Genomic DNA, 25245 nt, shown 5'->3' on the forward strand with positions numbered 1-25245 from the left:
ACAGTCTTCATCACACTTGATCATGGGATGGGCAAGTCGACGCATGAAGAAAGCTACCACAGGACCAACACAAGACTTGACTTACTACTGCACTATACTACTACATTTCATGGACTTGCTGCAATCTGGTCTTCCACACGAAGGGCTAAAGAGCAACCACTGGAACTGCCTCGTACTCCACACGCTTTCTGAATCTTTGGGGAAGAAGACAATCACCACCAACTCGCTGCTGAAGGTATATCGCCGCTGCAAAAAGCAAACCTTCACAAGGAACGATGACATCCCACACCAGCGAGTAAAAATATCTGTCTGGACTTGCGTAGATGTACGATGAATCAATGCGACGGTTATAACTGCGAGAGCGATAAGCGTCGTACAGATGAGGCAAAGCTCGGGTGATCGTGATTCCGACGTAGAAGAAAGGCGTCAGGATCTTATCTTTGGAGTTCCGACAGACGTTAAGAACGATCTGAGGGAGCAGAAATCCGTCGAGCACTAAGCCAGCATAAGGGACCAAATCCTCCCAGCGAGAACCGTATCGCTGCCTGCTGAATTCCGACCTCTGCAGGTGGTGCCTTGAGCTGATGAGCCAAGTGAGCAGCGCCCCGGCGAAGTAGAGAGGCAAGCACAGCTTGAGCGTCGTCCACTCCGCGACGCGGTGCCCCTTGTTCTCGTCCGATGACCTCGCGGACCACGCCATTTGAAGCAGGTGGAAGGAGAGGAACAGTGCTAAGCCGGATAAGATCCTCACGATGACCTCATGAACGTCGAGCCACCCACCGCTCCGCAGACTTAGAAAGCCAGACCGACTGCGGTTCGCGAACAAGGCTTCAAAGTTCAGCACCAGAGGAATCACGTAGCCAAGGATAAGAACACCGAGCATGGTGATCGACATGGAAGGCAGGGCGTCACGGTGCTTCTTGGCGTGGAAGGTCTGCAACCCAATGCAAATGCACGACAACGTGAGAGAGATCATGACCATGACGATTTCGACATCCATCCTCCAAATCGCTTCAGTTACTTCTGCTGCGTAAATTTGCTGAGAATACAACTTTATAGGGTCAAAGTGCAGAGGGTCCTGCTTACTCCTTGTGGTGTTGATGGTGCCACTGATACGATCTCCCATCTTCGAGTGGAGAGGGGGAAACTGGATATTGATTAAGATCTCACAGTCAATTGCTGTTTGGTTTTTGGTGGGCAAACTCGGAGATCGACATCCCTTCATGCAGAGTGTTCCACTTCCAGCATCGTATATCCCCTCAGCAGCGATGCCAAACTGTTCGCCCCCCTCAGCGGAAGCAGAGTACATATAATAGCTTATGGCATAGCTTACGTTCCAAACACTTTGATTCTTCGCGACCCAGTCAGCTGCAGGCACGAAGCTTGCCGTCTCCGACGTCGTAACGAAGTCATAATCATCACAAAACTCGTCGCCCATAGAAAAGACATTAGCTTCCCCCCATCCACTTCGGCCGCCGGCATCCTCCACCGCGATACTGAACCGCATGTCGCGGGAACATCTTCCATCTGGATACCTTTCCTCGCTCGACTGTGTGCTGCCACTTCTCACCTTGCAAGGCCCGCTGACAGAATCTATTAGGGTGTAGTTATATCTCAGCCCAGGAATCGTGACCATTCGCCCACCCGACCGGTGGAACGAGACCATGCTGAAGTAGCCAGGGTCTCTCTTCTTCTTGTTACTCCACATATGACCGACCACGTCCTTTCTTCTCAGCGTCAGGACAGTTGGGAACCATAAGCTCAGTCCGATCGAGCAATCACCAACAGAGGGACTCGCCTGTGAACTCCCTTCAAGAATGTGACAGGCTATGAGACAGAGACGATTCTTAACATGGTCCCAATAGCCTTCACCCATCATGGACTTCTTAGGCACCATCGGGACATCATATGAAAGATAACTGGAATTGGAGAATTCGATGTAGAGATGCAACCGGCCGTTCTCCGAGCACTGTATCATATCGAAGGACAAGAATCTAGCGGAGAACCCAAAGCTACTACTTAGAGTTCCACAGTTGCTACCGGTGCAGCCACTGCCGTAGTCTAGCTGAAATGTTCTACCAGTCATATACCGGAGGAGATGACTACAAACAGAAGTAGGCCCGAAACTTAGTGATTCCTCCTGGAATGGAAGAGAGGAGCATGAGTGGTTGGCTTGGGGGATCATCGTGAAAACATACTCCTTTTGAGCATAGGCTACAAGCGAGATGGGATCGATGTGGTGGGGCCCCAAGCTCTCGACAGTCCCGCTCACCAGACTGGTAGAGATGTTGGAAGTCTTGGGGTAGTTGAGCTTCAAAACAGCAGAAAGATGAAGTCGATCACCTAAGGGCTTGTAGAAGATCCCGTGACCAACCATACAAAGCTCACCGGAGGCGTCCCAATCCACGGGAGCCCTCGCCGCTGCAGCTCGACAAACCGGAGGCAGACTCGTCTGCATCATCCCGGAGGAGGTGTCGCTCGCTCCCACGAAGGATGTCGTCGAGGAGTCCGGCGTGGACGACGCGGTGGAGTTCAAGGTGGGCGACCCGTATCACGAGCACATCGGCTGCTCTCTGGTGGGCTGCAAGTCCGACCCGTACGCAGGCCTGCTCGAGCTGCTCCGCTTCAATCCGAGGAGTTCGGTGGCGATCGCTAACTGTCTGCGGGGAGGGAGGAGGGGCCGATAGGCGAAGATGGGATGGAGGTGACGATGATAGGGAAGATTGAGGAGGTGGGAAGGACGGGGACGACGGCAGGCGGCGTGGAACGGCGGAAGAGCGCGAAGGGATCAGGGCGGAGGAGGCCGCGCAGCAAAAGCAGATGGGTGAGGAAGATCGATGAGAGGGGAGAGGAGCACTTCTTTAGGTTACCCATTTCCCTCGAACCTGTACGCGTATCGGGTGGCGGCAGAAGTGGGTGATGCGGCCGAGAAGAAGATGATGACGGTGATGAGCCATCAAGTACTACTACTGGTTGATAGATATCTCGTATGCCTAATGCTGCACCACTTACTTCATGGAAATCTCATCATATCAACAGTTCTCGTTCATCGGATCACCTCATGTTGGATCTGATCCTCGAGGGTTTCTTATGCTATGGGTTGTGATCATACAAAGAGTGGATATCTGAGCCACGAGAGATGAACATTATAAATTTCGCGTCGACTGTGTCGTCCGATGATGGCGATCTCTCTTTGCTGAAGGAATTCTACAAGAACTGAAGAGGTGCTGAAACCATTAGTATCTTCCCACGTACTAACTTGAAGACATGTCAAACTTCCAGATTCATTGTTACCATGTTGATTATTTGTTGTTGTTATTATTATTATTATTTTTTCCAATTAGTTATCTTAATCTTTATAGATAAAATCTTGTCCGTACAAAGCTTAAGAAGAATTAGAAACCTAATGAGAACAAAAATGACAGTAGCAATGAAAAATAAAAATATCTGCGTATTTTGATCAATAATTTGAGTCAAACGAAATTAATACATCGGTTTGCCCATGACAAATGCTTTTAGAGATGGAATCATTGATTTACCTCTTTGATCATTTCAGATTCAATCGAGGGATTATTAAAGAAAAGAATAACAGCATCCTAAATGCATTGATTTAAACAAATTAGAATATACTGATCTCCGATGTTCAACGTTTCCAACTCATAATCAAGTCGATGATCAGGAATATCAGGTTTTAGAAGCAGCTAATTAAGCTTAAAATTTTCACTTTGACCATCACATCAGATAAAAAAATAAGAGAATTTTCCCAACCCTATCAACGACTGAATGACGTTAATTTTGCAAGCATGAAACGCATACCCGAAAAGAATATATTAGCAGAAATTGCAAAAGTTATTTTGATGGGTAGAAAAGTCGAGGTTCACAAAATCCCATGACTTACAATGTTGTCGGCTATAAATTTCAGAATCCTCAAAAGGAAAAGGGGAAAAAAGAGAGGAGAAAAATGCTCATACATGTCTCTTCAATGGAGAAGAAAAAATGGTTAATAGTTTCAACCTAATTCTAATGATTTGGTCAAAAGTTCTACGCTATTTCCATCCTCTCTAGACTTGGAACTTCATAGCCTTCTCAACAATCTATGTTGTGAACCTGCAGACGAAATGGTCTTCATCAGCCTGTACGGAAGAAGAAATGAAAATACTAGGAATGATCATGCAAAAATATTTTTGTGAATGATCAATCACCCAATTTCATTCAAACACCACAAATTAACCCCACACTCTACTCAGAAAGCATTTAATGTTGAGTTGAAAAGATGGCAAATGATATACATACATCTAGAAAGCTATGACAAACAACATACAAAAAAAAATTATATATGTTGTGCAAGTTGAAAACTCGACCACACATAAATCTTGCTTGAGCATCACTACTGAATAACAGAGGCATACATTACAATTCAAGCAATCTACCTAGTCTGTACTGGAATGCCAAAAAGGTAGTGTGGCAGCTATATTACAAGTCTAATTTTCGGATAAATCTGCTCTAATTTGAGAATGCAAGAAAATGGTTGTAGATAATGTCATAAAAACAAAATCATAAGAGGTAGGATGCACAACCCAGCTTTCTAATCGGATTTAACATCATTATTAAATGTTGTACTGCTTCAACAAATGAACTGATAATCCCTGGTAGACTGGAAATCCAATGAGCCCAGAGACTCAAGACGTGTGATAGATGATTAGATCAACAGCAGTAAACATAGCAAGTGGAAGACTTAACTAAAAGGAATTAGGTTGGATTTGATGGTAAGCCATACCCTGGAATTTGCAACAGATGAGAGGTAATTAGAAAAAACAACTTAACTCCAGCAATCTGATTATCAAGATTGCAAATTAGAGAAAGCTACAATAGAAGCAAAAATCTGCGCCTCAAAAAGATGTTGATACTAGTTTCATGCATATCAAAACATCTTCGGAAGCCTGAAAATATCCGCTCAGTCTGTCTCTCTTGACCGGTTGCTTGGCAATTGGAATGGCTAGACCGGAACTAAAATATCGAGTCAGGCTTATAAATTACATGCATGATGGTATACTATGAGCTTTTTGATGGTGTGAGATATCAATACTGAAGATACTCGAGATTAAAAAATTTGGGGATTTCAAAGGTGAATCATGATCAGTTCACAAACAAAGTTTCTTCCTAATAACTTATGTTAAACAGGATAAATTAATTGTATGCTTGAGAAACCAACACAAAATTAAAGCAAAAGAGATGTTATTGACAATAAAGTATATGGAGGTGCATTGATGAGCAATAAATCTGCAAGTTATGTAACATTGTCAAGCTAATTAACAAAGAAATACCTGGCTTGGACCATGAGGAGATTTGTCGCTTACCTTCCTGAACGTTCAATCTTGGCTTCTTAATAAAAAATATCAGTTGCCTGAAAAATAGCAATAACTAAATTATCAACATTGCTAATTTTTCAGTCACGTCCTCCTGGATGTGGCTTGAACAATAAAAAAAATTCTTTCCTGCCCATTTTGAAGTTTGTAGTGTTCTTTGCTTGTGACTAGTCGGAAGTAATATTTTCACTGGAAGATATATCTGTTGCACTTATAACATCACTTCCTCTTACTACTCTGCTATATATAACTTTAAATGACTGTGATCCATATGGCATATTGAGCAAACTTATAGCCAGCTTTAGTGTCTGTTTACGGCGATTTCTACCCTTGATGTATATGCTAAAGCTTCCCTCACCCTCATACTTTTTGCTACTCCTGAAGACATGCCTTCCACCACTATGCTGTGCATCTTGTCTGAAAACCGTCTCAGATTCCAAGTCGGTAATTTTTGTATTATTTCTGTGAGATTCTTCAGATTCCCGTTTCTCTAACCAGTTACCATCCAGCGGTTTACAAATGTCTATAATCTGGGATATCTCATTATTCTCTTCTGTTTTGGTCCCTTCTTCAGTATTGTTATCCGATGGAAGGTCTAGACTCACATCAGTTCTTAAATGAGATGTTATAATTGGTTCCAACACGGATTCAGAAGTTGGACTAATGATGGGTGGCAAAGATGAGAAGTCCACAGGATGAGAACCAGACCATACTGATCCTGGCGCAAAGTCAGGAACGTTTGCACCAATGTTGCACTGCCATGGATAATGGTTTCCATGAAATATGTTACCGTTCATAGCAAAAGTGGTATTTGGAATGACTTGAGGTTGGGTATATGGTGGATATATAAATGGCAAGGGACGTAGAATGTGCGAAGGCCTAGGTGAAGAAGGATAAGGATGATGCGGTGAGGTACAAATAGGAGGCACCATTGGCATTACAGCCGTGGGTGAAGCATGCAGACTGGAACTCAATGGCCATGGTGTAACTGCAGAAATTGTACCATTAGGAGGAAGACCAACAGTTACAGGAACAGGACCAAGTACTGTAGCAGGGAAAGGGCTAAACGGTGCAGCAGATGCAGACAGCTTCTTGCTAGATACCTCTCTCCCATCATAATTAGAAGGTGGTAGTTCCATCGTGGGATAATCACCACCTGTTTTCTCAGGGATGAGAACCTTCTTGAAATTGAATTGATGGAGACTAGAGTAAGAACTGATACCAACATTGGTACATGAGGCTTCGTCATGATTATCTTCTTTGCTTTCTGCAGTGATGGGACACTCAGATTTTTTCCTATCAGATGTATTTGTTGACAAATTCTGATCATGATTCTCATTTTGCTCAACTCCTTGAACCTCATTGCTAGATACACAATTGTCAATGATATTCTTGGTGAGCATGCTACTACAAGATGCCACTTCCAAATCAGAAGATGATGGTTCTAGTAATTGTTCTGTTTCACAATCTTCCTTTCTTTCTTCTTCATGATCAACTTCAACTTTTTTATCTGAGTCTAAAAACGCATCCTGGACAGTGTCCTTATCTTGGGTTATGTTAGATATCTCAGATAGCTCTGCAGCATTTTCTGTATGTTCCTCGGCCAAAAATGATTCCTTTATTTCAGATGCATTGCCACCAATAGACAACTCTTGTTCCAATGGCATATTCTCCTGAAACTTTCGGCTATGTATCTTGGCAATTGTTCCTGGAGGTGCCAGTGCTACATCTTTATATGATGGAGAATTACTAAAACTATGAACCAAATTGTTGCGAGGCTCAGAGACACCACCTATTAGGTTCTTCTGATTCTCTAATACCTGGCTATCATGGCGATAATAGGGTGCATGAGCATCTAATGGGGAAGTCGTTCTTTCGACAGCACTCCAAGAGTTATGACTGATCTCAGGATTGGTGGATGAAGGCACTGACTTCACCCGATAAGTTACAGCCTTATACGCCTTCTGACCAGATCTGGTGTCTGGTGACTGAACTTGCATGTTAAGATTGTCATTAAAGCTTCCAGGAATAACTATCTTTTTCTTAAGCAAATAATACCCATTATTTAAATAAGAAAACTGTGGCTTGGATTGAACAGTTTCACTAGGAACATCATTCATCTGATAGTTGTAGGTTTTCCAGGTGCTTGTACGTTGATGCTTGATTTGCTGGCTTGAACCTCCGATGGACCTTGGTCTTTGAACAGGTTGCCAACCATCTTCTGCTTCTGTATTTATCTCTCTTACATCTTCACTAAAAGAAGCAACCTTTTGCTCTGCTGTTCCTTTAGATTGTTGAGAAACAAATAACTGCTTTTTGGCAACAGCATCTTCATGTTTTGGCTCAACACCTGGACTACTCATGTTCTCATCATCTTGGGTATCACTACCATCAGTCACTTGTTTCACTTCATCTGAAATAGTAGCTACTGAATCCTTGGACAAAGAATCTGCCACATTCAAGTTTTGAGATGACTGCACTTTCACCTGAATCAGTACAAAACTGATTGCTTGGTTTTTGCGATAAAAGGAAAACCAAGTGAAGCTCTTCCAATTAAAATTTTTTGAGAAACTTTAAATTCAAAAATAAAAAGGTTAGCATTCTTATGTTCATTAAATTGAGAGAAAAAATGAAAAAAGAATTCAACAAGCAGAAGAAAAGGTAACAAGAATTGTACAAGCATTAGTATTGGCTCCATTTATAGGTTAAGTGTCTGATTCATCATCAATTTCTTTCAGCAACTACATTAGCATCTTAGTACAGAGAGAAAAACTGCCCAGTAACACAAAAATATATATTTTTAAATACTATAAATAATCTGGAATACATTTTGATTTTAATTAAAGAGTGCACAAGCATCTAGTTAATATAAGTTGGTTTGTGTTGCAATTAAGTATCAAACACTAAAAGAATTCTGAAACTATGAAAATATTGTTCATAACCAATAAAAAATACCTAAAGGACACTGTTATGCAAAAACAGTATGGCCTTTGCAGCGAATTCTCATTTAACATCATGATTTTGAAGACTAGCTGGATGTAGGACATGTTTCTCAAAAAATATTTTTCTAGTACTGATACATAAAGCTTGAGTATTTTGATTATCCACATGCACAACAATTAAGAGTGAGGATCTACTTCTGTTTTCTAGGTTCAGTTGGACTCTCTTTCAAATACTTGGACAGGTTATATAGCAATAAGGCAGTATCTTCTTGAACCAGAAGCAGGGCAGACAAGGTAAAATAAATGCATGCCTATAATCAAGTGATTGGTAGCAGGCAGCAAGAGCTGTAAAAACTAAGTACAATTTGAAAAATTTTAAGTGAGTAACTTGTTAGTTGCTTGTTATAAATTAGCATAGTTTGCTCACTATATTATGTTAGACCTGATTTATTGCCAATATTTACATGAAACAATTGGCTCTATGAGTGTTAAGTTCAAAATTTATTCAGTTTACCACTAATTTAGATGCAAAAATTAAGTACAAGTTGAATTATTTCAAGTGACTAACTTGATATTTGCTATAAATTAGGTTATTCTGTTAAACTATATACTACCTAAGACCTAATTCACCACCAAAGTTAGCATGAAATTATTGGCTCTATAAATGTTGTCTTTGACATTTATTCGATCTACCACTTAAAAAATCATTCAGGTAGCAAGCGGATATATTAAACATGTAAGCCAACATGACCAAACATAAATACACAATTAGATTCTCAGAAGTATTTAAACAAGATAAAGGCTTATCAACATACCATTAAACCCAGATTCTTCCTCTTCAGGGATTCAGCATCTCTTCCTCTACCATCTTGGTTGGAATCAATGAAATCAAGGAGATCAGGCATAGGATATTCATCATTTTAGTGGAAGTAGAAAATTCAGTTGGCACATCTAGTCAATGAAAATATTAATTTTAGTGCACGAGGATGACGTTATATAGATCACGTATATCAGCAATAAGTGCAGAGTGAGCATGCTCACAGTATTTGTGACCCAAAGCATGTTAAACCTAATCACTGCAATTATTGCTGTACCTCAGGTGGCCTTTGCTGGCAATAGATGCATCAGGCTTCCGCGTACCATTTCGAGCAGCTTCTTGCTGCTCAATAGCCTTTGACTCAAAGTACTCAAGCCAGGCAGCAGCATCCTGCGAAATCAAATGGCAACTCTGTGAGTCAAGAAACTAAATCGATGCAGAATTAAGAAAAAAAAAGTTTTATTGATGTCTCTCCATATAAAGATATGCATAAATCACCTGAGTACGCAAGTCATCTGGACCAAGCTTTGCTCTAAGTATTTGTAATGTTGTTTGCTCATGTTGAACACTCAAAGGATATGCTTCCATCAAGGATAGTGCAATAGCTATCGCATGGTAACTTGCTGCGGTCTAATGTAATGTAGAAAATTAGATACATATATTATATATATACCTAATACTCTTCATATAAAAATAAAATAAGGTCTACCATCCAATGCAAAAAAATAATAATGGAACTACTTACATCAGACATTGAAAGTTAAAAGACAGTTAGTGTGAGATCATTCAATGAAATTATAAATCTGGTTTATCACAGGCAAACCTGGAAAAGATATTATCATTATACTATAAAGTTGATAGGTTTTTTATCTGCCAAAAATTAACTTTCATGTTATCATAAGAGAGCCAATCAGAGGACTAATTTGAAAAGGCAAGTTAGTATCAGAAGCTCTTTTTCTGAAAAAGAGACTGTTTTGAGACAAAAAAACCACTTCATTCCACGTACACATGCAGCTAGTGTCCATTATTTTTGTGTTCCTATGTATGTCCATCTACATCATGTCTGTGTGTGTACCATCTCCATACAAGAACACAAGAAAACAGAGATGCAATTTTTTCCCTTACATAGTTGGAAACAATTGGTGTTGGTTTTGCAATGAAATGAAAATAACAAGACGAAGATATGGGAACAAGTAAAATTTTGAAAGAGTGAGACAGAGTGTATGTGGCAGCAAAATCATGTATACAATGAAATCTCATATTTTTGCTTTAAGAAAATATATAGTTCTGAATCAAAAGATGGGAAGAAAAAAAGTGTTGACAAGCATCTTAGTGCAGTACATTGTAAAACACCTTTTAGAACAAAATCTTATATTGATATACTTGTAAGGAAAAGAGAATAATGTAAAAGGTAACAGTCAAAATCAAATCTATATTCCATAGACTATGCTTTGTGGATCCCCATCTACTTGAACTATTAAAGATGATAAAATAATGAGCTCTTCCCAATCGATAATAAAATATAAACTAGTGACTTACAAAGTGTTCGAGAAGTACCCTTGGACATATCTAGAAGATAGTCAGCTCTAATAAATATTGGAGGTGTATACAAAGTGGCAGCCTAACACTCTTAACACTTGCACATTAATTCAGTATCCGGGAGGGACAATGTACGCAGCCTTAACCCCCACAAGTAGAAAGGTATGGCTCGTACATTTCAGAGGTCACAAAGGAGCCAAACTAGATGTCCCACTAGAGTATGGATATGGAATGCATCTAGAGATATTGAACTTTTTATTTGTCAAGTAACCTGTGTTTCAAAATATAATAGAGTATCCAAAAGGGAATGCCCATTTTGAACTTGGAAATGATTGTTTTCTCATGTTGAGTAGAAAGAGGAGGTTAGAGAGAAAATAGAGTGAAGGAGTTCGCTTAGGTATTAAGCTGACTAGGTCATCCCAGATGACCTTGATATGAAAGCAATCCTTTTCTTATAGATCCCAAAACCTTTTGTACTCTACCACATGATAGATTTTAAGCTCATCTGATTTTGCTTGATGTACTTGTTCAAACCCAAACTAACAAATTAAAAAGGAATGAATTGCTGTCCCATTTTCTTATGTATAACAAATCTTGGTTGCATGACCGAGAATGGTATACTCTTGTTAGGGCAGAATAATAATGTGTGTGGCAAACTTTGGCTAATGGGTTCCAGAGATTGTCTAATGAAGCATATAACTGAACCCCTTGATAACAGGCCAATGATGCTCCTAATTTATATGGATTGCTGAAAGTCGAACCTGCTAACTTATACTGCTTTGGCAAAGCCCTCTCCCACACAGCAGAAGGTCAATAGATAAGGGGTTCTAGATCACCTAATTATCCAGGTCACTAGGTGAGCAGATTAGGGGTGAACTAGCTAGAAGTCACTCTGTAATACATGCCTTATCATCTCAAAGTAATTAATAATGTTTCTGTGGGACTTCATTAACCAATTATTGTAATAATTTATGATTTCTAACACCGAACTACAATAAGCATCAGCTGCTTATCTTAAAAGAATGCTATGACTACTTCAGAAATAAAAAGACACAAGAAGAAACAGAATTTGAGAACAAAAACAAACCTGAATGTGGTCAGGACCAAGCAACTTCTGATTGCATTTCAAAGCTTTATGAAGATATCTAAGTGCCACATGTATATTTCCCAGGCCTTCCTCCATCATAGCCACATTAATATATGTAGCAGCTGTGTTTGGATGAGATGGTCCACAAGTAAGATGCAAAAGATACAACGCACGTTTCACATACCTGATTAACAAGTAACAGGAGAAAAATTAAGGGTGATGGTAAATAACATATAATGGAAGCATGGTCCTGGCTTATTATTTCCAATACAAACACCAAAACATAACAATACTAACCTGGAAAGTAAGAAGCTTAATTTTTGTTAGTTTCTGTTCTTCAACTTTTTATGCACACATTAATTTTCAGGTACGAAGTAAATATTAAAGTTAAATCTAGAAAGCCATTGTTCTCAAATTAAGCTGCATTCTTTGTGGCAAAAAAACGAAGAAAATGCCATCTTTGCATATTTTAGCTAATATGCATAATAATAGAGTAGACATAACCAAAACCATAAGACAGATATGTGTCATGGAAGCTTTAATATTAAGTTTTGCATTGGCATGTAAAAAAAAAATTCTCTGTTTAACCGGTCATATCAACCAACCCTCATGATAACACATCAAGAATATAAACCTCGGTGCTTCAAAACACAAGCTAAAAATGAGCAATGACCAAACAGAGAAAACACTCAAGACATGTCACACATGAGACTAAAATAGAACAATGGCCTTTGTCAACGGCCATAAAAATTTATTCCCCGACTAGACTGAGAAAAATGGGAGAAACTTTATGAAATTTGTCTGGTCTCTTGACAAGCCTATGACAAGAACCTATTCAATCTCCTTCCACAAGACTAAGTGTTAAAATTTTTAAGTTTCCTCTTCACCATTTGGCTAATAAATCCATGTTATAACTAATCATGTGATATTAATGGAGCTATCTTCTTTCTCCAACCAAAATTCCGATGTGTTCTTTCTCTCTCATAAGATGGTCACAGTGGACTGGAGGAACCTGAATTTTTACAATGCTGATAAGTTTGATAAACCATTTGTCACTCTTTAAGCTTTTAAAGAATAACATAAGAAAAGATATAGATGCAATTTTTTCTAAATACTTTGTTGCCATGGTACTCCTATGACAAACTCTGTATGTTTAAAGCTCTATCCTTCACTAATTAATATCATAAAGCTTTCTTTGTCATAGTTAGAAGATTTACATTATTAAATAGCTTCTGACATGTAGACATTTTTTACATGTGCTGGGAAGCATGATATACAATGAACAAATTGTACAAATATCTCAATCATTGCATTCATGCTGAATAACTTACAAACTTCTTTTCAATGCTTATAGTAGAAGAAAGGCTTCTCCTTAACTTTACAAGTATTATGCTAAGAATGTTGTTTTAAGTGAAACCATCTTTTTAGTTTGGTAATCTAGAATTCAAGACTAAAATTTCTACTTTTATGTATTAATTCATCAAGATCATTTCATGCAAATAACCTAGTTAAAAATTTTTGACCGTTACCTGCCAGAAGTCTTCTTCTTTTTTTCTATCTAGAAGAGGCACTAATTCTAAGTTTATATCTCCTCGAATCCTAATATATTATACTGCAATAATATCTTATAAGACAGTACCAATGTTCAAGTCATTATAAAAACAAAAGATGGAATATCTAATAATTCAAGATATTAGAATTCCCAATCAAAAGAACACTATCTAAGATTTGATACTACAACAAATAAGAATTGAAGTTACTTTAGAGCCAATTCAGTATGTTGAAGCCTGTAGTAAAAAACAGCTAGGTCGCCGTAGCTCTTCATTGTATCTGGATGATCCAATCCAAGCTCCCTCTCATTTATGTCCAATGCCTTCTGCTGATAAGTTGTGGCCTAAAAGTTGCAATAATTTAGTATAATCCCAGCCAAAGACAGGAGCACAGGTTCAAAATTTATAACAGAAAGTTCCTAAAAGTCATCCCTAATAATTGAAGTGATATATAAAATTTTAAATAGTAAAAAACACCATATAGCATATTCTAATATTCATCTTAGCGTAAGAAACCATAGTGGTAGAATACTGTTTCATGGTTTAACTCGATTCAGATCTTTGCAAAAGCCATTAAAAAACAGATAAATCCAATTAGAATTAGACATTGATCTACTAAAAGAGGACACAAGTCAGGAACACAAATGCTGTATTAAAATATTGAACTGTGGTTTATCGCTCTTTGATCTGTTTCAACCTCATGACCCACTAATGGTCCTGCATGCACTTATTCAAGGCATAAATTAGCTACCAACTAAATTTCCAACAGAATTACATGTCAATATTATGAAATATGAATTACAAAAAACGGTTTCAATCACTCGGAACATAATCACCCATGACACAAACTTTACATTACAATTCTCCAAATTTCAGATCGTTGGACTTGGCAAATTTAAATTGTCCATAATGGTGTATTTTTGACATTGGATTGGTAAAAACATAATTGATCTGCTCAATTTTACTCAAATAGACCATTTAACAAGGTTCCTTTTAAGATATCAGAAAAGAGAGAACCATGGCACATAACAGATCGTAAGATACTCCATAAGTCCATATCATAAGAACCATGGCCTTCAGTGACACAAATATCTGAAAGCTACCTAATTAAGGTCACCAGTATGGTAGAGAACAACAGCTAAAAGACTGTAGGCTCCAGCAGTCATCCGATTATAAGGACCACAGACTGCAATTAATTTTGCCAGAGCCTGCATCCAACTACACCTTCATACCAAAAGCAAATGAAAGAGAAAAAAGGTCTTTACAAAGAAGTTAACCTGTACAGTATCTTATGACGAATTACCTTTGTTCCATAGTTGACTGCGTCTTCAAGTTTACCCTTATCAAGTGCCATTTTCGAAGACTCTAGAAGTTGTCGTGCATCTGCAGATGAGCATGCAACTTGCTGCAAAAGATTCAAAAGCACTAAGAATGTAAGATACATTATGGTAGATACCATATTTCAAATAAGACCATCTTAGCAGCTTTACCTTGTGCACAGGTACAAGGCTGATGATATCTGATTTGTCAAAGGGGAAATTTGAATCCATATCAAAGTCTCTGGGTGCCAATTCAATTCCCACCTAAGAAAATTGAACATGTAAGATGAAAGGAAAATTAAATATCATTTACAGAAATGAAAAATGATCATTACCTTGTGACATAGCCCTCTTAAAATAGCATATTTTCTTATATCATTATAGTTTGAGATTGTAAGTTCCCAGTTATATCGCTTTCTTAGAAATACTTCAAGCCATCTCCAGACTAGAAAGTGCACACGTATAGCAGAATGTGAAACATCAGAATCAGGAAGCCCAAGGAGCATGTTAAGTGTTGCAGCCATCAATATAGATAAATCTCCAGTATCAGAAACAGAAGCAATCACAGCTCGTACAACATGCTTAAAAGCCCTTACTATCATCTCATGAATACAGAGTGACTGAACATGAGACAGCTTCTCTGAAAGCTTGACCTGACAGATATTGTACATAATATTGCATTTAATATAATTAGGAAAAATACTTTGTGAAAGTAAAGATATATTCAGCCTCTTCAAGCTAAAGGTGACTCACAACTTGCCCAAGAGAGCGTATTCTTAGACCTCTTGTATGCATGAAATCAGTTAGAGTACGACCATCAACAGGTGATAGCTCCAATGACCCAAAATCTGAGACCTGAATACATGCCAAGGTACAAATAATACTCATTAACCATCATTCCATACTAAAACAGAAAATAATGAATTAAATATGAAAAAATTGTACTCAGGCATACCAACTTTGGGAGAGCAACTTCATCATAATATCTCATTGCCATCTCAGTTAATTCCTGTGGAGACTGATCATGAGAATAGATCAGCTTCTCATCTTCAAATTAATTGTAATCTTAATATATGTTTCTATGTAAGTTAAGATGATACACACACAGACAATAAATTTACATGTTATTTAGTAGTAATTGTGATATAGACAGGAATTAACTAATGATACATAGCCCAGATAAGTGTACATATGTACAACAGAACTGAAACTTTAGAATAAACAAACAAAGTTACTAATTCTGTAATAGTAAGACATGAATTTGCAACTGACAATCAACACCTGAGATAGCAGTAGAAAAATCAGAACATACACCTGAAATAAGGCATAACCTGCATATATTCATGTGACTTGTGCATACCTTCAAATGAAGTCCAGTATTAGATTCTAGCAACCTTGTATATACAGGTTCAGTCAACAAATCTTTGAGCTTGCAAGAATTCTCAGTTTCTTTGCTTTCTACCTTAGGTTCCTTGATAGGCAACTTTGTATTCTGTTTTTCATGCATCTCATCAGATGATTTCCTGTCAATGGTTAAAGTCTTTTCTTCATCAGAATCTGGTTTCTTTTTTGGGTTTTTAAGAATTTTAAGAGGCTTCCCAAGGCCTTCAACTCTTATCTCACTTTTTGTCTTCGTCGTGATTTGTTTTTTGTCATTTTCACCAACCTGTTTCTTGTCTTTGTCACCATTATTCTGATCCTGCAAATGTTGTATCCAACAAGCTCCCAATTCCCATCTTACTGAAACATTGCATTCAGCTTCCTCCTCCTCAAGCTTCACTAGGCTATCTTTCAACAATTTCTCCACAATTTTTTTTGCTGCAGAGAGTTCCTCATGCCTTGAACTCTGTAGATGATTATATAATCTTTTCTCTCTTGGTGTATGGCTTTTGTGAAGTAGCATTCTCAGACTGGAATAACAAATAATATCTTCAACGAAATGAAGTATGCAAAAACTATTTTATATGAATGAAATCAGAGTATGTAATTGTGGCTATTTACCTGCTAACGTTCAAAGCATTTGCACCACCTTCAGGATGATCCTTAATTTCAACACCTTGCAAAGGTAAATCCAGTTCGCTTTTCTCATGATGCTTGACTTTCACAACAGCGATATAACCACAGTATCGCACATTAAGAACCCCCAACATGGCGATATCCTGCGGTTGAAAGCCACAAATTTGTTCACTAACAATAAAAATATAAAAAACAGAAACTAATGTCAAGCCACAAATTTGTCAACTGACGTTAAACATATAAAACAAGACATAACAACAAAGACAAGACACTTTTGTGGTAGGGTTTCTTTAAAAGATCAAAATTCCATACATGAGCTGCTGTATTTTCATCTGATGTGATTCCTTTTAGCAAGTTCCTCTCAGCGAGATGTTTGGCATCAATACCAGTTGTTTTACTTCCATCAATCTTTGTATCCACCTTACAGCTTGCATCTGAAGCATCTTTAGTGACAGTGATGCTAAAATCCCCCACTGTCTCAAACTGCAAGATTTCATCTACCCCGACTGTAGCTGCATTTTTTCTTTCATCCATAACTTGCTTTACAGCTGCAACAGCTCTTAGTATTGCAACATCTACAAATAGGATATGAAGCAGGAAAGCTCTTCTGTCCCGGATTTGTCTCTCTTCTGCTGTCTTACATGGCATGGACTTAAGAAAAAGGAACTCATTTGCCCAAGGCATCATATCACTTCTACTGTCCTGAAACCATCCACCTCCATTGCCTCCCCAAGTTTCATCCTCAGCAGGAAGGGAAGGAAATGTGGCTGGTGACTGAGCAGCAACTGGAGGCACAAGCCATGTGTTTGCACGAAATCCATAAGGCAGGTTTCCAAACTGCAAATAATAGGGCACTCTTAGTCAACCGAATGCATTCAACAACCAACTAGCTAGACTGTACCACAACAAAGATATGCACAAGCCCAAGATTTAGATGTGGAAATGAATAAAATGACACATTCTAAGCAAATTAAACTAATATACCTACAAGATTGAACCAAGGAGCTCATGACTACAATACAGAATCAAGAAACACAACACCAAAGATTGTTTGCAACTTTCTTTTTAAGTAAGCAAACACATATCGGCCCTAGCTTTCTTCTTTTTTAAGCAACTGAAAAGGTTTCCAACTAAGACATGCTACTTTGGCCTAAGAAAGGAAACACTAAATTAATCAGAACTTGATCTAAAAAATCCTGTGATATTATAAGTTGGACATTCTGTAAGATTCACTTGATTTGTCAAGATGCACATGATCAAATATTTCAGATTAAGCATGAAGAGAATGCAGAAGTTATAGAGTAGCCAAAGATGATCCATATTAATCACAGAAGCAAGTTGTCATTATAAAAAAACTAGTTCATTTTCAACACTAAGTGTCAACAAGGAACACCAATAAGCTCATAGTTTCAGCCAAAGAAGGAAATAAGGAATAACTAAGCAAACATCAGTAAGAATCAACCACATGGAAACATATTAGAAGCTCCTGAATCCACCACACTAAACAAGAACAAACCAACCTTGTTCCGTTCCATGAAGGCTTTCATGAGATCTTCATAAGCCTGTAAACCACACAGCACAGAGTTGAGCACTTGCTAGAACTTAGCAACAATGCATAATGCCACAAAAAAAAAATTTAATGCTGAAAAATATCGAAATCAAAATGTTGTAGGTTTGTTACTTCTAACAATTTCTGAAATAGCAAAAGATTTAATGTAAGAAACGAAACATAGCAAGAATTGGAGGCCGACATTATTAAATGCTCTACTGAGATGTCTCAGGAGATCGACAAGATTGTGGCAAAGCAAGCATTGCTTCCCAAGACTGTAAAATCCCCTGGAGCATGCCTCGACGATCACAAGCTTCCCATTGCATAGCTTCACCTTCAATTTCAGATCCAGTATCAACCAAAAGAAACAATTAGCGATAAGATTCACGGATAAAACGTTAAAAAGAATATAGTAAGACCTACTTCGAGGAAGAAGAGATGATCGTCGGATGGACGCTCATCTTGCCTAAGATTCGTTGTTCGTCTCATAACTGCAGCAGACGAATCGATAAAGAAAACAGGGTAAGATTCAGGATCCAAGCGAAATTCTCGACCAAGATTCAGGAGAAACATGATCGAAAAGAGAGGGAAGGGTAAGATTGGACTCACACTGGATGGGAGGGGTGAGATTGGCGAGGGAGAAGAACTCATAGAAGGCCCCGAGCCGAGGGCACGCCCCGCTCATCTCCGCCTCTAGGTCTGCCGTCGAATCCTTAGCCGCCGCCGCCAGCGACTGTGACGGCGACTTCGGCTGGGACTGGCCCTGGTCATCCGGCGGGCTCTTCCGGTTCCCGCCGGCTCCGGCACCGCCGCTTTTCTTGCGGACCTTCGAGGCCGCAGCGGAGGCTGACTCAGACGGGGCATCTTTGGGCGACGTTGGCTGCGGAGTCGGAGGCGGCGGATGACCGAAGCAGGTGGTGGAGGAGAGGAGGTCGAGGAGGCGCCGCACGTGCGCCACCGCACGCTCTTCGTCGTAGTCCTCTTCTCCCGCAAGAAAATTTCAACAAAACACTTGTATTTAGTAAAATAACATATATATCCCTGTAAAATTAGCATTTGCATACTTCACCAAATTTGTGCGTGTGTGTATATATATATATATATATATATATACCATTTTTCATTATTTTAAATTTATAAGTACAAATACCCTATTAATGAATATAGAAAAACATATGCACAAGAGACTCATCAATACAAAATTTGAGAGAATAAAAAAATAATATTTTTGATTGATAATATAATTTTTTTCCTATCAATACTTATTTCATGTTTACCTTCAACCAGAGTGAGAGTGCATGGTTTCAGCACCGTGACATCGACGAAGTCTTTCAATCTCGAACCTCTTACCTGAAATAAAAGGCCAAAAATGTTTATAAATTATTATTGTTTTGTAGAGCAGAAGTTTATTTGTATATCATCTAATTATTTCAACAAAGATACATATAATAATATAAAAGGTTTTAACTGATGTTTCCCTGAAAACCAAAGACAAAGGAGTTGGAAGGTGGAGATGGGTGTGTTTCTCGATGAACGTCAACATCGGAGAACGAAGTGTTTCTCTTCTCCACCCAAACCTCAGCTAAATGCGACTAAACCTCACCGTCCTACCGACGAAGGCTCGTCGGTACACCCAGTTTTTCCAAGTGCGACATCGCCACAACTTGCGAGCCACAGGTCAATCCTTCTTGGCTTGCTTGATCATGTCACCCTCATTCCAAGAACTCATCAACCATTCGATTTCTGAAGTCCCTATCCTTGTTCAGAGTGGACAATCTAATTCCAACCTTTCCTTTTCTCTTAATTCTCCATTGCTTAAACTTAGTCAAGAAGAGAAAGTACCACAACTCCAGAAGCAAAGGGGTTAGGGAGGTCATGTGTACCTCATGGGAGAGGGAGTAATTGGTGATATGGCACGCAAGGGTGTTGACGCAGAGCAGCCGCCGCACATCGATGATCTTGTCGGTCGATATCCCCTGCAAATTTCCACTGACGAGTTATAGCAGAAACAAAGGAACCAGCACAAGAAAAGCTTGTAGATTGCTTTTCATGGTGAAGACCATCATCACTGTCATGGTTTTGCCAGATTAGGATGAGGAATGAGGAGATATACACTCTGAACCTAAAATGGGAAAGAGAAGCTTCAATCATTGAACAGAATCCAAAAGAATGGACATCCCCCTTCATGAGTCATCCCTTGTGATGCAACAAGCAGTTCTGCGCCAGTTCTCATTAAATGCTGGGAACTTGCATTCATGGAACTGCAGGAGGTTGATTTTGTTCCCCACCAAACTAATGTATTCATGAGGGACCATAGTAATCATGTCAGCAGAGGTAGAGAGCAAGTACTGCTATTACTCCCAGGGGAATCAAAAGCCATGGACACCCGAGGAAAACATTGCCTCCCATGGCTCCTTCCTGGATGCAACCTTTCTTAAATTTTACTCACAGAACAGTAAATTCTATTCCCGTTGTGTCTCACATGCATGCCAGTTTCTTCATTTCTTTTCCTTTTCACAAAGATTTCATGTAACGTTGTCTGTCTGTTCCTCTGAGTCTTTATCTTAGGCAACAGGGAGAAAGATATAGATGAGAAGAACATGCACAGACCTTGAGGATGACATGAGACTCATCCGGGAGCATTACTGTGATGTCCACAGCCAGAGGCAGAACTAGCAGAGCAGCAACGACAACAATAACAACGAGTTAGTCGTCAGACAAGAATGAAAACTAATGACAACAAAAATAGCAGCTCAAAATAGATTTTCTCTCGGCAACCACAATCCAAACCTTTCTCATCTTTCTTCTTCTTGTCGCCCTTGCCCTTTCCTCGACCGCCCTTGGGTGCCATGCGGCCGCCCCGCTCCACTCGCTTCCTCTTATCTCTGCATCGTCAATTTATTAGTATTCCTCGACCACTAATGTACTAATGCTTGTACAATTCTTGTTACCTTTTCTTCTGCTTGTTGAATTCTTTTTTCATTTTTTCTCTCAATTTAATGAACATAAGAATGCTAACCTTTTTATTTTTGAATTTAAAGTTTCTCAAAAAAATTTAATTGGAAGAGCTTCACTTGGTTTTCCTTTTATCGCAAAAACCAAGCAATCATTTTTGTACTGATTCAGGTGAAAGTGCAGTCATCTCAAAACTTGAATGTGGCAGATTCTTTGTCCAAGGATTCAGTAGCTACTATTTCAGATGAAGTGAAACAAGTGACTGATGGTAGTGATACCCAAGATGATGAGAACATGAGTAGTCCAGGTGTTGAGTCAAAACATGAAGATGCTGTTGCCAAAAAGCAGTTATTTGTTTCTCAACAATCTAAAGGAACAGCAGAGCAAAAGGTTGCTTCTTTTAGTGAAGATGTAAGAGAGATAAATACAGAAGCAGAAGATGGTTGGCAACCTGTTCAAAGACCAAGGTCCATCGGAGGTTCAAGCCAGCAAATCAAGCATCAACGCACAAGCACCTGGAAAACCTACAACTATCAGATGAATGATGTTCCTAGTGAAACTGTTCAATCCAAGCCACAGTTTTCTTATTTAAATAATGGGTATTATTTGCTTAAGAAAAAGATAGTTATTCCTGGAAGCTTTAATGACAATCTTAACATGCAAGTTCAGTCACCAGACACCAGATCTGGTCAGAAGGCGTATAAGGCTGTAACTTATCGGGTGAAGTCAGTGCCTTCATCCACCAATCCTGAGATCAGTCATAACTCTTGGAGTGCTGTCGAAAGAACGACTTCCCCATTAGATGCTCATGCACCCTATTATCGCCATGATAGCCAGGTATTAGAGAATCAGAAGAACCTAATAGGTGGTGTCTCTGAGCCTCGCAACAATTTGGTTCATAGTTTTAGTAATTCTCCATCATATAAAGATGTAGCACTGGCACCTCCAGGAACAATTGCCAAGATACATAGCCGAAAGTTTCAGGAGAATATGCCATTGGAACAAGAGTTGTCTATTGGTGGCAATGCATCTGAAATAAAGGAATCATTTTTGGCCGAGGAACATACAGAAAATGCTGCAGAGCTATCTGAGATATCTAACATAACCCAAGATAAGGACACTGTCCAGGATGCGTTTTTAGACTCAGATAAAAAAGTTGAAGTTGATCATGAAGAAGAAAGAAAGGAAGATTGTGAAACAGAACAATTACTAGAACCATCATCTTCTGATTTGGAAGTGGCATCTTGTAGTAGCATGCTCACCAAGAATATCATTGACAATTGTGTATCTAGCAATGAGGTTCAAGGAGTTGAGCAAAATGAGAATCATGATCAGAATTTGTCAACAAATACATCTGATAGGAAAAAATCTGAGTGTCCCATCACTGCAGAAAGCAAAGAAGATAATCATGACGAAGCCTCATGTACCAATGTTGGTATCAGTTCTTACTCTAGTCTCCATCAATTCAATTTCAAGAAGGTTCTCATCCCTGAGAAAACAGGTGGTGATTATCCCACGATGGAACTACCACCTTCTAATTATGATGGGAGAGAGGTATCTAGCAAGAAGCTGTCTGCATCTGCTGCACCGTTTAGCCCTTTCCCTGCTACAGTACTTGGTCCTGTTCCTGTAACTGTTGGTCTTCCTCCTAATGGTACAATTTCTGCAGTTACACCATGGCCATTGAGTGCCCGTCTGCATGCTTCACCCACGGCTGTAATGCCAATGGTGCCTCCTATTTGTACCTCACCGCATCATCCTTATCCTTCTTCACCTAGGCCTTCGCACATTCTACGTCCCTTGCCATTTATATATCCACCATATACCCAACCTCAAGTCATTCCAAATACCACTTTTGCTATGAACGGTAACATATTTCATGGAAACCATTATCCATGGCAGTGCAACATTGGTGCAAACGTTCCTGACTTTGCGCCAGGATCAGTATGGTCTGGTTCTCATCCTGTGGACTTCTCATCTTTGCCACCCATCATTAGTCCAACTTCTGAATCCGTGTTGGAACCAATTATAACATCTCATTTAAGAACTGATGTGAGTCTAGACCTTCCATCGGATAACAATACTGAAGAAGGGACCAAAACAGAAGAGAATAATGAGATATCCCAGATTATAGACATTTGTAAACCGCTGGATGGTAACTGGTTAGAGAAACGGGAATCTGAAGAATCTCACAGAAATAATACAAAAATTACCGACTTGGAATCTGAGACGGTTTTCAGACAAGATGCACAGCATAGTGGTGGAAGGCATGTCTTCAGGAGTAGCAAAAAGTATGAGGGTGAGGGAAGCTTTAGCATATACATCAAGGGTAGAAATCGCCGTAAACAGACACTAAAGCTGCCTATAAGTTTGCTCAATAGGCCATATGGATCACAGTCATTTAAAGTTATATATAGCAGAGTAGTAAGAGGAAGTGATGTTATAAGTGCAACAGATATATCTTCCAGTGAAAATGTTACTTCCGACTAGTCACGAGCAAAGAACACTACAAACTTCAAAATGGGCAGGAAAGAATTTTTTTTATTGTTCAAGCCACATCCAGGAGGACGTGACTGAAAAATTAGCAATGTTGATAATTTAGTTATTGCTATTTTTCAGGCAACTGATATTTTTTATTAAGAAGCCAAGATTGAACGTTCAGGAAGGTAAGCGACAAATCTCCTCATGGTCCAAGCCAGGTATTTCTTTGTTAATTAGCTTGACAATGTTACATAACTTGCAGATTTATTGCTCATCAATGCACCTCCATATACTTTATTGTCAATAACATCTCTTTTGCTTTAATTTTGTGTTGGTTTCTCAAGCATACAATTAATTTATCCTGTTTAACATAAGTTATTAGGAAGAAACTTTGTTTGTGAACTGATCATGATTCACCTTTGAAATCCCCAAATTTTTTAACCTCGAGTATCTTCAGTATTGATATCTCACACAATCAAAAAGCTCATAGTATACCATCATGCATGTAATTTATAAGCCTGACTCGATATTTTAGTTCCGGTCTAGCCATTCCAATTTCCAAGCAACCGGTCAAGAGAGACAGACTGAGCGGATATTTTCAGGCTTCCGAAGATGTTTTGATATGCATGAAACTAGTATCAACATCTTTTTGAGGCGCAGATTTTTGCTTCTATTGTAGCTTTCTCTAATTTGCAATCTTGATAATCAGATTGCTGGAGTTAAGTTGTTTTTTCTAATTACCTCTCATCTGTTGCAAATTCCAGGGTATGGCTTACCATCAAATCCAACCTAATTCCTTTTAGTTAAGTCTTCCACTTGCTATGTTTACTGCTGTTGATCTAATCATCTATCACACGTCTTGAGTCTCTGGGCTCATTGGATTTCCAGTCTACCAGGGATTATCAGTTCATTTGTTGAAGCAGTACAACATTTAATAATGATGTTAAATCCGATTAGAAAGCTGGGTTGTGCATCCTACCTCTTATGATTTTGTTTTTATGACATTATCTACAACCATTTTCTTGCATTCTCAAATTAGAGCAGATTTATCCGAAAATTAGACTTGTAATATAGCTGCCACACTACCTTTTTGGCATTCCAGTACAGACTAGGTAGATTGCTTGAATTGTAATGTATGCCTCTGTTATTCAGTAGTGACGCTCAAGCAAGATTTATGTGTGGTCGAGTTTTCAACTTGCACAACATATATAATTTTTTTTTGTATGTTGTTTGTCATAGCTTTCTAGATGTATGTATATCATTTGCCATCTTTTCAACTCAACATTAAATGCTTTCTGAGTAGAGTGTGGGGTTAATTTGTGGTGTTTGAATGAAATTGGGTGATTGATCATTCACAAAAATATTTTTGCATGATCATTCCTAGTATTTTCATTTCTTCTTCCGTACAGGCTGATGAAGACCATTTCGTCTGCAGGTTCACAACATAGATTGTTGAGAAGGCTATGAAGTTCCAAGTCTAGAGAGGATGGAAATAGCGTAGAACTTTTGACCAAATCATTAGAATTAGGTTGAAACTATTAACCCATTTTTTCTTCTCCATTGAAGAGACATGTACGAGCATTTTTCTCCTCTCTTTTTTCCCCTTTTCCTTTTGAGGATTCTG

The 25245-nt window shown here is 38.9% G+C and overlaps 1 protein-coding gene and 1 pseudogene across 1 annotated transcript in view; one reads left to right on the forward strand and one right to left on the reverse strand.

The window, feature by feature from the left end:
* The window catches only part of LOC135594794 (protein REDUCED CHLOROPLAST COVERAGE 1-like), an 87066-nt gene extending 61882 nt beyond the window's left edge, over nt 1-25184 (forward strand). Inside the window, exon 14 of the mRNA XM_065085302.1 lies at nt 21312-25184. Coding sequence (XP_064941374.1) covers nt 21312-23630 — 2319 coding nt within the window. The 3' untranslated portion in view covers nt 23631-25184. The remainder of the gene's footprint in view (nt 1-21311) is intronic.
* LOC135595697 (protein REDUCED CHLOROPLAST COVERAGE 1-like) overlaps nt 3814-25245 on the reverse strand; it is a 95792-nt pseudogene continuing 74360 nt past the window's right edge.

This window comes from Musa acuminata, chromosome BXJ1-10 (genome assembly GCF_036884655.1).
Source record: "Musa acuminata AAA Group cultivar baxijiao chromosome BXJ1-10, Cavendish_Baxijiao_AAA, whole genome shotgun sequence".
Classification (NCBI taxonomy): Eukaryota; Viridiplantae; Streptophyta; class Magnoliopsida; order Zingiberales; family Musaceae; genus Musa; species Musa acuminata.